General features: G+C 39.2%; 1 protein-coding gene across 5 annotated transcripts in view; it reads right to left on the bottom strand.

Moving 5' to 3' along the window:
* The window catches only part of diaph2 (diaphanous-related formin 2), a 346,148-nt gene that overhangs the window by 51,947 nt on the left and 278,882 nt on the right, over positions 1-15,319 (bottom strand). For all 5 annotated transcript variants that reach the window (XM_039620259.1, XM_039620258.1, XM_039620260.1 and 2 more), the window contains 2 exons: positions 12,056-12,220; positions 4,799-4,934 (listed from right to left, as the gene is read on the bottom strand). In XM_039620259.1, the coding sequence (XP_039476193.1) occupies positions 4,799-4,934; positions 12,056-12,220 (301 nt within the window). The remainder of the gene's footprint in view (positions 1-4,798; positions 4,935-12,055; positions 12,221-15,319) is intronic.

Genomic DNA, 15,319 nt, shown 5'->3' on the forward strand with positions numbered 1-15,319 from the left:
CTTTCAAGGTAATGGCAGAATTCACCGGTCCATATGCAGAAGTTTCAGATGATGGCTTGCACTTTTTGCACTCTAAATTGAGACAGCTTACATGCAAGGACAAAGAAAAAGCAATTTGTTCAAAGTTTGGCATTACACTGCACTTACATCCACATGCAAATGTAGCAAGAGATTTCACTTTCAAGTCATCAGAAATCGCAAATCTATAACTAGACAAGGAAGGCATGACTGGTCTTTTGAAGATATTATTTTTTTGTGGAAAAACAGGTAGTAAACTCAGACGAGTGGTTTTATATATCACTGTTGAATTCTGAAAGGTCTATCCTTGTTCATCATATTATATATCAAACAAGAAGGTCAGTTTCATTGCTCTAAAACTGGCTTCATTTTCTAAGCTAAGGTGAGGAAAAGAGAGAATATGTCTCAGAAGTATATATTTTTTTCCCTGGGTTTTGACCTCCGTGTCTGTATAAGCTATCTCCCCTGGTAATATTGTTTGCCATGTCTGCTGTGCTGTGGAGCCACATGCATACCTAGACAGCCAACCTGTCCAACCCACTGCCGCTTGTCACTCCCTGTCTATGATCACCTGGCTGGCATGGCTGCAACGCAAGTATGCACTGGCCTACCAGCAGCTGTCAGTGTCACACAAAACCATCAATCTACATCTCTACCGCTGTCATTCCTGACAGGGCTCTGCCGGCCACAGCCAGCCAGCCAGCTGCAGAGAAATATGTAATTTTAATTTAGCATGCCACACTAATTGACACTTGCTTTTCAGAAAAATAAATTCTTTGTTAAAAAAAAAGAAATAACTTAACAAGCACTATTATGACAACATGTTCATAAGAGGGTAAATTTGATTCACATTCCAGTAAATTCTAATGTACATGTAAAGTTACATGTACGTCATCTTGATTGCACATTTAAATGTTATACTGTGTCTAACCTAATCTAATCTAACTTAACTAAGCTTATTTATCTTATATACATTGTATATACTCCTTATGTACAAGATAAGGAGGATGGATAAAAAGAAACTGTAGAATAAAGAACACATAATAATTACATAATTACAATTACATTAAAATGAACAACAACTATATTTTACACAGCAGGCCTTGAATGATTGGAAATGTTGCTTAATGTCTGTTGGTTTGAACCTTGGCTCTGCGACTTTTAAAGACACTGAGAGAAAATGTCACATACTCAACCTCACTTGAACCTGTGTTCAAAAGAAATTTCTTCATCATAAACACAAACATTTTGCCTAAACATATTTATCTGCTGTAAAAATCCCAGTGAGCGATCAAATGTATGGATCGACATTCTGTCAGTGTGTCTGCAAGCTGTTGCAATGGACTGACGCTGGGTGGGCTCTAATTCTGTCTCTAAAAAAATGATCCCTTTGCAAGTAAAACTTAATCATAAAACCGGCATCTGTGCAGCCTCTGCGTTTGGTTTTAGGGTTTTAGTAATACCCTCTGGTACAATTACAAGAATTGATTTTACTGAAATATAGTTTTCCATTCAAATATTTTTCTTTTGAGATCCGCAATTAGTAAAGTAATAAAGTTGGATAACACTTCATTGTGTTTCCAACTGAGTTAGCAGGCAGTTGGTACACTCATAAAAGGTAATGTGAACTTCGAAGGTTATAACCAATATGCTTTAAAGCTTTATATTCTTCAGGTTGACAGTGTATTTTTAGATGTTCATGTGACGAAGGGAACGTCTACACAGAGCACACTAGATTAGGTTTGGTTTTGTATCGTTTTCTGAGAAAAATAGACAAAAAAAAATGTAAAACAAATTTCCCATGGACTAAATAAAATGTTTGACTTATTACTTTTTTCTGGTTGCGTGTTTATTTCCTTTTATGTGCCTTATGCCAAGCTGAATTGAGCTCAAAGAAGCATGTGTGCTTCCCGGCTCTGTTCAAAGCTTAGTGAATTTGACTGGGGTATACAGTTGACATGTGGGTTCAGACACTTGCCCCAGACGGGGGCACTGACCTCAGTGATGCCAGCCGAGCAAGCAGCCAAAGGGGTCTGCTACTCTTCACAAATGCCTTAGAGAAGTAAAGTCCAGATGCTCTACCATGCTTGGGCACTTGACACACTCAGCATGCTGTTTGTGACATTGTTTCATATGCTGCAATAAAAAATATCCTGCTGCGCTGAACCATCTTCTCTTGTTTTAGACAGAACCATTAGTTTGGATTTATTCTACAGTGTTCAACAGTTATTTCCAGTGAAGTAAAGTGATTTAGTAAATGTTGAACATCTGGTCAGTTGAAGAGAATATGGAAATCCACTTAGAGCAAATTAAAACAAATGGGGTGACTGGGTAATGATTTCATAAGCAATTTCCTACATTAGGATTTCTAATACTTCACAAAGAAAACGTGTTCAGCGCTTGTCTCATCTATCAATCACGGTTGTTGACGAAGTGTGTGTGTCACTGAACGTAGAGAGAGCATAATCGCAAGTTTTATCAACTAGGAAATGGGATTTTTGGGGGGGAAAAATGATTGTCCTACTGCATTTGTCCGTCAACCCTCCCCCACCCTGGTGCCATCCTGGCACAAGCTAAATGAATTAAACTCCCATTAAATATGTATTTCATTCTTAATCATTTGCAAGCGAAGAGGATTAGGTTGCAATTTGTGAAATGACATCAAATCTATCCCTTCTCAAAAATAGCCTCTTGAAATGGCATTAAACAGAATACTATGATCCATCAAAGACTCTTTTAAGCAATAAAATGAGAAAATCAGTAAATCCATAAAACAGATAAGACAATGACCTGAGCATAATTCTCATAATACAACAGCCATATGTTTACTCTAGCTGCTTATGTTAATGGATTTGCAATCTAAATTTATTTATATTTGATCTCACTGTCTCTCTCTCTCTCTCTCTCCCTTCCATCTATCTGTTTAGCCTACAAACAAAGTTAGTATACAGTAAAGACATGACTATTATAATTCTAGCCTTTCAACCTTCGAAAATACTAAATGATTTTCAGACATAATTAATTAAAGGTGAAAGGTATTAAACGATCCATCACTGGAAACATTGCTGACGCTCAGGCTGAAATAGCGATGTGAAAATAACTAATTCGGTAGCACATGTAGAATTGTTGAAGAGGATTGGAGAAAAAAGCCAAGATTCTTAAGCCAAAGCTGTTAACTGGAGAGAAATGGAGGGAAAAAAGTAAGACGTGAAAGCACCAAATATCCTGCAATGTGTGTTCAAACCACACAGCTTAAAGGGAAGCTAAGAGAAAACAGAAGCGCAAACCACCAAGCTGCTGTAACCTCCAACCTGCTTCTGGCTGAAGTTCAGATTCTCATTCACAGAATACATTTAAAAATCTCTGCGTTTGATTGTTCTTTCTCTGATTACATTCCACATAGGCAGAAGTTAGTACACAAAAATTGCGAACATTTAAAGTCCGTGTAGGTAAGAACCTTCTCATAAGAAAAAAATACAGCTCGGGCTTGATACAACTTGAATTTTAAAGAGTATATTTCATAATTTCAAAGGTCATTGTCATCGCAACAGTCCAACGAGCTAGGTGCTGGTGCTGCTGGTGCTCAATCCCCACTATCTCCAAGGCCGCAGGCAACGTTGCCCATGTCATCCTTATGTTTTATTCATACAAGTCATATTATGGCATTCAGAAACTGAGATCAAAATCTGCTCTGGCAGAAATATTTAATATCATACCTACTTCTCTATCCTTCTCCATCTGGTTAGCCAGAATGAGAGAGAGGGGTAGACAGGCTCCCTCAGCTCAGCCATGTTGGATTATTAAAAGTGAGGCTTTCAGAGAGGTCACTGCTTAGGAAAAAAAAAATGCAGCATGCATCAATTATCTTGGAGAGTTTGTGGCATACTGAGAACTGTCTTGTCACATTTCCCAATATGGCTGAGCTACAGAGAGGTCTATGCCTGGTGCTGACATTTAGAAGTTGGTAAATTGTGAAAATCCCAGTCAATTTGTGCAAAAAAAGAAGAAAAAAAATGAAGAAGAAAAGAACACACTGACTGCTCACAAAGCCCCTCCAGGCTTGAAATATCTTCTCAGTGTCATTGGCATAACTACACACAGGCACCCAGCTCTGTCACTATTATTTTTCATGTGTGAACAACTGTGAATTTCATTGATCAATACACGGCTTACTGGCATTGCTTGAGGACACAGTCTAATTCTAGCTATTTGCAACATTAAATGTAACATGCTGCCTGAAAACAGCCTATTGCTTCGACAAGACCAATGGATAAATGGGCCAATGGACTAATAAAATGACCACAATCATATTGGACGTGCCTTCTAGAGAACAAGCTTTAGCCTTTTCTATATGTCGTGCACAGCTTTCAATCTTTACATGCCCACAACTATTTCCTTGCAAGTTCTTTCGTATCCCGATGGAAGCTGGTAACAAAACCGAACGATATACACTATGTGAAATATGTATAACCTTTAGAAATTATACATGTGTGTCCTTTATGAAAAAATATGTCTTTCTACATACATGGACGAAACTAGACGTAACGTGTAAACATAACCTCTGTTTTGTTTGGAAACGTTGTGCCAGGTATCAAAGTAAATATAGAATTCCTTCATAGCTAAGAAAAATAAGTTCTGCTCCTCCTACACACTATCCTCTTCCTTCAGTTCAAATCTATGTGAAGCAAATTTCCACGAAATCCCCTTTCCATCCTCCTGTTCTTGTCCTCCGAGTTCTCCCATCTCCGCCTCGGTGGCGGCATGGGGAGAAGTGGCATACCTTTGTTCATGTCAATCAGCTGCTTCTTCTTCTGCTGGCGCTCCTGCTTCTCACGCTCTGCCTTCTCCTTCGCCAGCTTGGCTCTCTTGATCTTCTCCTCCATCTCCCTTTTCTTGTGGTTCTCCTTCACTGCTTCCTGATGAGACACACGCACAGAGACACAAACACAGATAAAATCAGAATTTGGCTCCTGCCACAACCACTTTTTTTAAGCATATTCACTACTGTATAGTGTTCAGAAGCAGCAGCATGTCATTAGGAAATTCTACTCAGAGGAAAGTTTGATAGTTACAGATAAACTGCTGGGAAAAAAACAAAAACAAAACAGTATATCATGCTTTATGTGTGGGGCCATAAACATTCAACTGACAAAGTTTTATTATCACGAGCTCATTTGTTATGAAAAATACATCAATATGGTTGTATGGACATGCCACAACATTAAAAAGTGTAGCAGAAATGTGATGGTCTCTGAGGAGGGAAAAAGATCTAATCTTTCTCCTTCTTCGTGGCCAGCTGAAATGTCAGGAGTCAGAGAAAGAGAGATAATCAACAGTATGTATTCAGCCTTTACAAATGTGTCAGTTTGTTCTTGTGCCAACAGAGAATAAGATGCAACCAAGTGACCTTTGAAAAAAAAAAGGTTGTCTCATTTCAGGTCTGTGGTGCAGCCCTGGACAGGACCCATTATAGGTGGGTGTACACGTGGGAACGGTTATACTGTATGTACTCATATACATGCATATGTGCCTATGGTGAAAGCCATTTTTGTGCTCCTGCTTATTGTGGTGTTCCCCTCATGCATGCATGTGTGTGTGCATCAGTAAGTGAAGGCATGGCCCTGTCTGTGCGCTGATATAATAAGTGGCGACAGTAGGCCCCCCATCTAATGCCCCTGTGGTCCTGATGTGTGTGTCGTGTTGGCAGCTAAGACAGAGGGATTATGGGGATTGTGGGAAAGGAACAAGGAAAAAGCAGCTCATCATGCCAGTCAATAGCAGAGCTTTTCTCCATGTCCAAGGACACAAGCCCTCATTGTCACTGTCTCCTTGTTAGATGACAAGGGCAATGAGAGAGAGCAAGAGAGAGATAGAGGGACAAAGAGGGGTAAAGGGGTGTGGTAATAATGAAGTCTTAATAGAATAAAAGAAAGTAATTTAAAAAATAGGGGAGAGTGTTAGTATTAACTGCATTTTGAAAATGGAACAAGTTAAATTTTCCTTCTGTGGCTGAAAAAGATTTGTAAACACTCACATTTCAACCAATATTTTATCATCATCGCATTCAAGCTGTGCAAATGAAACAGATACACAAAGACAATCTAGTCCGAACACTATGTCGCTATTTGGAATTAGTAAGGATTAAAGCAGTGCATGAGTATATATTTAGTAATAAAACACTTTACTTTTTGTTCAAATAATAGAAAGTTCAAAATTTTTGTCATCGTCCGCTGACAAGATTCATTTTGGGTATACTGTCACTGTAATGCTCGACACTTACACCATTAGTTGCTGTAAATTATGCAGATTGCATATAAAATCCTGTCGGCAAAACTTATTTTAAACAAACAACTAATTCTGACTGTAAACATGATTATGCAACATAATCATGTTGCTCTAATCAAACAGCACGACTAATTACCATAGCACCAAATATGTGTTCACTGTCCTCATAGTGTTCACTCTACCATTCTTTTTGGCCACCCCAATTTTGCCACTGGCAGCGACTGATTGTATCAAGTCTCATTTTCTTGGCAGCTCTGTATGTCGTAGGAAGACACAGAAGGGGAAACAATCATCATCATGAGATCTGCTTAAGAAAAACAGACCTCATTCAGACAACCTGATTTAAAACCCATATAACACATAAGGCAAGAATTCGGGTTCCTCTTGAAATGCTTAGATATTGTTTATAAATTCTGAAGACTAAGTTATGAAAGCACATGCATTGCACTTGGTCTCCAAAGCACTTTCGACTACTCAAGATCAAAGTACAAGTAACAATATAATTTGAAGTAACCATGAAAATGTTTATTTTTGGCCATGGCATTTGCCTCTAGGTGATGCTCATTACCATAATTAGTCGCACAAGAGCTTAATTATTTATTTAATTTTTTAAATTTAAATAAAAAAAATTAAATCATTCAGTTACCTAAATGAGCTAAACAATATATAGAGTAATCCCACTGAGAGCTCACGAAAGATTCATTCACCTCTGTGTTACTGATGCGTGTTACACTACTACAACATTGTATACAAAACGAGTAATGACTTTTCTAGCTTACCATATCCATAACCTGAATGTTACCTTGTTGTAATGTCCCCAGCCTGTTAATGCTTTATTTTTTGTTGTTTGTTTTTCTTTAACCTTGATTTTTTTAATGTCCCTGATACCACAGAAATTAGTCCTGGGGCTCACACTCCAATCATTTATATACACAAAGGCCACTCCATAAGGTACACCTGTTCAACCGCTTGTTAACCCAAATATCTAATTAACCAATCCCATGGCAGCATCTCAGTGCATTTAGGCGCGTAGACATGGTCAAGACAATCTGCTTAATTCAAAGTGAGAATCTCAATCTGGAAGAAAGATTATTTTGAAAAAGTGACTTTGAATGTGGCAAGGCTCTTGGTACAAGACAGGCTGGGCTGACTATTTCAGAAACTGATGATCTACTGGGATTTTCTTACACAACCCCCTCTAGGGCTTACAGAGAGTGGTACAGAAAAGAGAAAATATCCAGTGAGCAGCAGTTTTTTCAGTAAAAATGTCTTGTTGATGCCAGAGGTCAGAGGAGAATGGCCCAAACTGCTTCTAGGTGAGAGGAAGGCAATAGTAACACAAATAAGCACACATTATCACAAAGGCATGCAGACGATCATCTCTGAATGAAGAACATAGTGAACTTTGAAGCAGATGGGCTACAACAGTAGAAGTCCACACTTGGTTCCAGATCTCAAACCAACAGACCATATTTGGGATGTGTCGGAACAGGTGAGTCACATAATGCCGTTTGTCTCCAGCACCTTTTGTAATCTATGCCACAAAAAAAGATGGCAGTTCTGAAGGCAAAAGAGGTCCCAACCAGGTACTTGCAAGGTGTAACCAATGAAGTGGCCTGTGATTGTAGAGGGTCTTCAAAATACCTGATCCAAGGTGGTTGCAAAGTGCCAAGACTTGCTGCCAGCGCAAATTAAATTGATGGATTATATTACCTGACCACCTGTGACACACAGCAAATCTAATTTTAGTCAAGGTGTAGCAAATTTCTCATTTAATTGAGCAGAGACTTTTCAAATTCAAATGTTGCAACAAATAAAGCAAAAACAGCAGCCGGTATATTTTTACTGATTTTGCTGGTGGCCAAATGATATTTCTATTGAGCAAGGGAGGTTTTTGTTCACAAATGAAATGAAAATGTTCTTCGAGAAAATACATTTAGCTTAAAAATTGGCCTTTGAATATACACCGCAACGACTGTTATCTTTTATAGCGACAATTTGACCCCATAACCCTTAAATAAAACTGTAAAACCCTACATTTATGGGCCCTGGCTGTGCTCTGTATGAATGTTTAAACTCAGAGACAAAACAAAATGTGGTTTCGTAAAATAGCATCTTCAAGTATGATTGACAACATCACCAATGAAGCAGCACACTGCAGCACCGAGGCTCACAGAGGCCATGAGATGAAGACAGTGCATGTCACACTCAGTGTGTTTGCGATGGAGATTGTAGGTACTCTTCTCTCTATACCTGGCTTGAAACTGAATGCTGTGGAGCATCCACGTCCAACCCACCAACAAAGGCCGGGCAGACTTTTCCCTTTCCAGGTCCGTTCTTTCAATAATTCATGAAATGTGTTTGCTGTTCTTCCTTGACCCTGCACAACACAATACATCTCCCACAGCATGGTTCTCCTCCCATGCATACAGGTTTGCCAGTCCAATGAGGGAGCAATAAGTATTTCCAACTGCTCAGTTGCACCAGTGATCTCACACAGAGAGTGTCACTGCTATATCTCATTTGAATTTTACAAACACTACAACGCCTGGGCTTTAAGCAGCAAATGTGTTTATTAGCCATCTGTTACACTGTGTGCCAGGATGTTGGGGAAAATGTCTTCAAGAAGTTATAGGTTACAGATTGTGAGACTTCTGCTCTGCGGTATACATGTATTCCCATATTGATAGGTGACCTCTAAAATCTGGTGCAAAGAATTTAATGACTGTGCACCACTAGAAGCATCCTGAGGAAATGTGACAGTGATTCAGCAAGAAGGTAGAGTGCAGTCTTTGCCAGAGCATCATCTTTAGCATCCTCAGCTTGATTATGATCATTTCTCATATTGTGAAGGAATTAGGGAGCTTTAGAAATATCATGCGGGCTAAGAAGTGGACGGATCCACCCCCACACACAGACACAGAAACCATCGTTCTAATCTCTTAGATGCTCTATCTTGCTACTTTGTGAACCCAGTTTGGGTCTTTTGGTCTTATTAGAAAGTCACTCAATTAACAAGGAAGACTGTTAGTTCATCCCAGCCCATCTGCTGTGCTTTGATAACTCATTAATGAAAAAATCCTCATCCCCATGCTCCTGGTCAGGATTACATATACAGAGCCTGCGATTGCATTTCACTCATACTCAATTTCAGAATATGGCAGCAGCATTAAATTAACAAATTGTTGGACTCTTGGAATACTGAGTCCATGTACTGAAATCAAATAATAATTCATTGGCCACAGGAAAAAAGAGAGAATGGGACAGGAGTGAGGGAGAAAAAGAGAATGAAACAGAAGGAAAATCGAGTTAATGGATTCTCTTATCAGTTACATTCAGTTCTGTGAGGACTGTCTGTCAATGCGTTTACTCAAATGCCTCATGTCGGTCGGGTGCATTAAGCCCTAGCTTTTTAGCAAAAGCAATTTAGGGTGACTGTATTGCAATGGAATTCTTTAATACTGCAGATGCTTTGTGATGTGAATGCATTACACAAGGCAATGCAACATAGACGGAAGAAAGTCAAACAACGCAATGTCTCAATATTGAAATAAGAGTGTGAGACACACCAGGCATATTAAGAAGTTAAATTTACTTGAATGACAAAGAGTCCCAGCTTTCATCTGATTTGCCAGTTGGAACAAATCAGCAGTGGCTGATGCAGGTCAACTTTTTCAAAGATAAATAACATGCAGGTATCTCCCTAAAATTGCTTCACTGACAAGAAGAGCTAAGAAGAAGCTTTCGCTGTGCTGAAAAGAAGCTAGCACAGTTGTTTTCACAGGGTAAGAGAAATAAAATTCAAGTATAAACAAGGATTGATTTCTTGTGCTCTGCGAGCAGATGAGATTAGCATTCCTGTCAGCAGAGCTGAAAAGCCAAAAACTATAAATAATATCTGAAGAATATGGTGATTAAAGGATTGTTGTTATATGAATATATTAACTTATAATCCAACCCCCATTTCACAAAACTATATCCCAGTCATTTCCCTCCCCTTAACCATAGAAGGAAAGTTTAAATCAGTAATAAAATATTCATCTGCAGCTATTTGCTTGAGAGAATAATTTATTTTCTTGGGTGGATGCTTCTTTTACAGACATGCAACTCTGGAATCCTCAAGGGAGCGTTATGTTGTGTGGTTGTGCACTTTGATCAGCGGGAATGAAAAGTTGGTTTCAAATGGGGATCAGAGAAAAGAGAGGAAAGGATTCACACAAGGGGACCTTGCCATTCACATTAATAGATGGTGAAGACTGAGGGTGTGCCGTCTGGACACCATGTCATCATCCTGACACCAGGAGCTTTCGGGGCATTGCCGGTAGGGATGACTAGACTGTTCAAGGTGGAAAATCACAGACGCTTGAATGAATGTTTAACAGACTACTTAACAGAGGATGTTTATCTTATCATTAATATTACCTCTTACACACTAATCTCCCTTGCCCTTTATTCACTGTTGTAAGTAGCAGAGGCTGTTTTTTTATTTCCCTTAATCCAATTTAAAATGCTACTTCACATTTAGTGAACCTCAAACCTTTCTCATTTCTCATATACGATCCTGTACTTTTTATTGCAGACAAAAAATACTTTATAATCAGTGGAAAGATATATTTTTATTGTATTTACATATATGTGAAAGATTAAATATGTAAATGACAATGTTTACCAGGTTATAAAGCTTGCTGAAGCCTCTTTTATAAGAAAAAAAGCAAATACACGCTCATATTCTTAGTAGTCTTGCTTTGATTGACCTGTTTTCTTTTTTCTTTTTAACTTAGGACGCTTTCTTGAAGTTCTCAAGTCAAGGATGTTTGACATGAAGAGAAAGTTTACATTTATCTACTCTTTTTCTTAAAAATCTACATGTTAAATGTTAAATATTGAGTGTTAAAAAAAACAATCAGCCTAATTTCTGAAATTGAGGTTCAGAACAAAGACAGGTAAATCAAACATGGCGTGAAGACTTAACAGAAATTCTCCTGTTTATTGACATATTGTTCACCAAACCCAAATATCTTGAATAAACATTAAAGAAATATTCAGAAAAGTGACTCAGAAACATCAGAAAATCTTGACAGATTATCAGATGACGGATATTATTTCACCATCGTTGTTCACGTAATGATTAATAATTTCTTTTTTAGCTTTGAAGATGTACCAAGTCTGCCAAAATAACTTAGGTAAGACCATAGTGATGTCTTTGGAGTTGTTACGATTGAAAACATGAGGAAAAATTATAAGAAGAAGACGTCTGAGTTATGGACTAACAGTGTAGAGTTTGAAAGCTGTAAGCATTTACCTGACAGGAAGGGTTGAGATGCTGTTGAGGTGCATTATGGAAAATTTGCTTTCAGAGCTGGTCCATTACTAATGACTACCTCAGCCTCTTCTGCTTACATTTTGATATTTCTTTCTTTGTATATCCTTCCAAAGTCCTTCAAACTAATGGAAGTGCGATACTACATAATTGGCGTCCCCTTTTTCTATTCAAGTTCATCTATGAAAGTATAGCAGTGTAATTTTCGCGCGAGTTTTCACCACCTGTCAGGACCCTGGAAGTTTGATGAAAATGTGTGCATGTGTAATACACAACCTCTGTTCTCAATTCACTGACAGCCAGTGTGTGCAAGTACGTGTGTGCAGAAGTATGCGCACGTGTGGGTGGTGGCTTCTGTTAGTCACTGTATGCGCCTACTTTGAAGGAACATGTTTGTGTTCACGTGCAAAAAATCAGAAAGTTTGCACTTACCATGAAGAGCATGCGGAAGTTGGCCAGTTCTCCGAAGAATTCTTCCACGCTGACCGAGTGGGGGTCAAAGGCAAAATAACTGCCTATACTTTCATACAGCTTCTGCATGTTCTTGTGCATGGTGGACAATTTTTCATACTGCTCCCTGGAACTCTTGCTGAAGCCGTGAGAAGAAGAGAGTCAAGGAAAAAAGGAGAAAGACATGTCTCGAACATACACAAAGCATATTCAAAAAGCTATTGTAATAATCTCCAGTATAATCTCACATCTCACAAGCGTGTTGATCTCTAGAAAAACAAGTCATTGTGAAAAATGATCACTTTCACAAGCTTTATAGCATTCAAAAAGCCCACCTATGCCAAGGTCAGCAAAACAAAACACTAGATAAAGAAGGGTCAGAGACAATCTAATGTGGCATTACAATAACCTCTCCATCTCACTTTGGAGTCAATGGCATGGTGAGCTAATAGCTGCAGCCCTGGAGTAATGGAAAGGTGTTTTGTAGTCAGCAGCATGACACAGATGGTTGCTGGAAAAGCTGATTGCAGTCATTGTTCTATTGTTTCTCACAACAACAGTGGGGTCAGGTTGTTTTGAACCTCACAGCTCACGTCGCACTGTGTAATTTACTGAACAGGCGGAGCACTTTTCTCCTGGTGAATGACTATTGACAGCCCGCATCAGTTAAGCATTATCGCAGCAGCCATTGACCTCTCATAGAGACTGCACTTGGACACTCGGAGACTCACATAGTCTAGGTGAGATGAGGACGACACAAAATACACATACCTACCAACATTTATAGACATGCAAGTACATGCTAGCAAGCAGTCAAGCATGGAGAAAAAAAACCCCACTATAGAAACTCGAGAAGTACTAGTTTCAGTACATAGGCAGTGGTGTCTGACACCTGCTGTGCCTTCAATCAGTTCCATCTTCTTTCTTAAGAGGCTATTTTTGTATCTGTCATATCTGCAGTGGCACGAAGCTAAATGGCTGGAGGTGTGCCTTTTTGTTCTTGCAATTGCAGGAACTCCTAGCATTATGTCAAGGCAAAGAGGTAAGCGCGGAAACTGCTTTGTTGTTGGCTGCACTGAGCAGCACAAATCACTACATCAGTCCCCAGCCTCAGGCGACAGAAGAGCTGAGTAGAAAAAGTTTATTTTTGATGGCGAGGTCCCAGCTACAGTTAGCAAAAACCTGTACTCTTGTTACAGTGTAGCCACACTGTATTTGAACATGCTAGCAGCCTACATCATTACAATACAAGGCTGGCTATAAAACTTTTCCTGAAAAAGGTTTTAATACCAAATCTCTGTGTTTTTATTAAATTTTTATTGGAGTTTTATATGAATTACATTTCATCAACCCACTTAAATGACTAGAGAATAAAATGAGAGAATTGGCATAGACATATCTGCAATTCCTTGCTGCTGCTTTTAGAGACACTCCCATGCTGAAGGCCATTTTCCCCTGTGCTGCATGTAGCTGTTATGGCATTGATGTTACAATTATGTTCCACTCAGGTATTCAGAAGTTGGTAAAGTTAGCAAGCTATAAAAGTATAGTGAATCTTAAACTCTCTCTACCATGACCCCAGTAGCCATCAAAGGGTCCACCACAAATCCCAATTTTTTTAGCAGTAAAGTAGGATACAAGTTGAATTCTAGTAAAATAGTTGTGTGTATGACAGACCTGACTGGTCTGATTTGCACCTTCGAAGCCATTGCTCGCAAACACACATCAGAAATGGCACAGTCCTGGTTCAGAGCAAGCTCCTTCTGTTCTTTCCTCTTCCTTGTCTCTATTCCTGTTTGTGATTTACCCCCTTGTTTCTCCCAGACTGCTTTTATATTGCCTTCATTCAACATGTGTGTGAAAACCTGAAGGTCTGATAGATAAATGTGAACATAAAACCTTGCCAAAGTAATATATCTATTCAGTGTAGGAACTGCATTTGTTTCATAAAGTCTAAACACTATCCTCCCTTCTCTTCTTTAAAAGGTCCAGTCTATCAAGTGGTGGCACTTCATCCAAAAACACCAATATAGCCACTGTTGATTGCCAGACTGGGATATATTAACATCCTCCACTTTTAACAATTATAAAATAATAACTGTAAAAATATACAAATGTGAAATATTTAGATTACCAAGTGCAAACAAGAATGAGACTCGTGCCAAAACGCAAATCAATGTGTCAGTTTTGGTGCGAAAAGCATCCCGACACCTTATTATTCGACAGCGGCATAGATATGCTTATTAACTTAATTTGCATACAATATTGATTCCACAGTATTGACTATTGAGTGCACAGTCCCTTTGGTTCTGAAAATGTTCAGGTCACAACTGTTGCCTCACTGCAGAATGGCAGTTAAGCATTGAGACAGTGGTTATGTTTAGCGCTTGTTGTGGCTTGTGGCTCTCTGCATTTCCTTTTCTCTACTTTTCTCCCCTTTCTCTCTGTTTTCGCTCACTCAAATACCCATGTATGCACATGCACTGTGGTAGATGTGCCCCACTGGGGACTGGACTGAGGCTGGCTGGGGTTTTGCTCCTTGTATTTCCACATCAAAGACATGTCATATTGATGGAGCCTGACGCACACTATCCTGCAGCAACACAACCGGTATGGTAGAGCCTTCATCCAACACGCATACAGAAACGGAATGAACAGGCAAATAGACTCTCTCTCTCTCTCACACACACACACACACACACACACACACTACACAGTCGCAATGCCATTCTTTGAATGTCTTTCTGTCAGGATGTCTGTTACTATTTTCTTTCCCTTACTTTCTCACAGTCATTGCAGCCTTTATTCTCTCTCCTCTGTAAAGATAAATTTTTTTCTTGATCCGTCTCCTTTACTTTCTTCCTGTCCACCACTGTCTCAATCAAACGCATTCCCTTTATAATTCTCTTTTTACATTTCCCCATCATATTCTCTCCATTAAATTCCCTCACTCAAACAAGCAGTTCTTTCTTTCTCTTTTACTTAGAGAGAACTTTCAGAAGTATGCAGTCTGAACTGTGTCTGGTATTCCAGTCACTTTGGCTTGAAGCAGAGCAGGGAGCAGAGGGGATGGGTCTCAAGGTAAAGCAGCATGCAGCCTTTGGTTGCCCTGACCCTGTTTGTCAGTCTTTGCTCTCCTCTTCTAGTTGTCCTCAAAGGGCCACTGCCTGCGCTTCCTGAAGACTAAACCTCATCAACACAGAACAGGACAACTGCGCCCGCTTGAGGGCTCAATGTTACAATTTT

The sequence above is a fragment of the Oreochromis aureus genome, linkage group 2, assembly GCF_013358895.1.
Source record: "Oreochromis aureus strain Israel breed Guangdong linkage group 2, ZZ_aureus, whole genome shotgun sequence".
Taxonomy (NCBI): domain Eukaryota; kingdom Metazoa; phylum Chordata; class Actinopteri; order Cichliformes; family Cichlidae; genus Oreochromis; species Oreochromis aureus.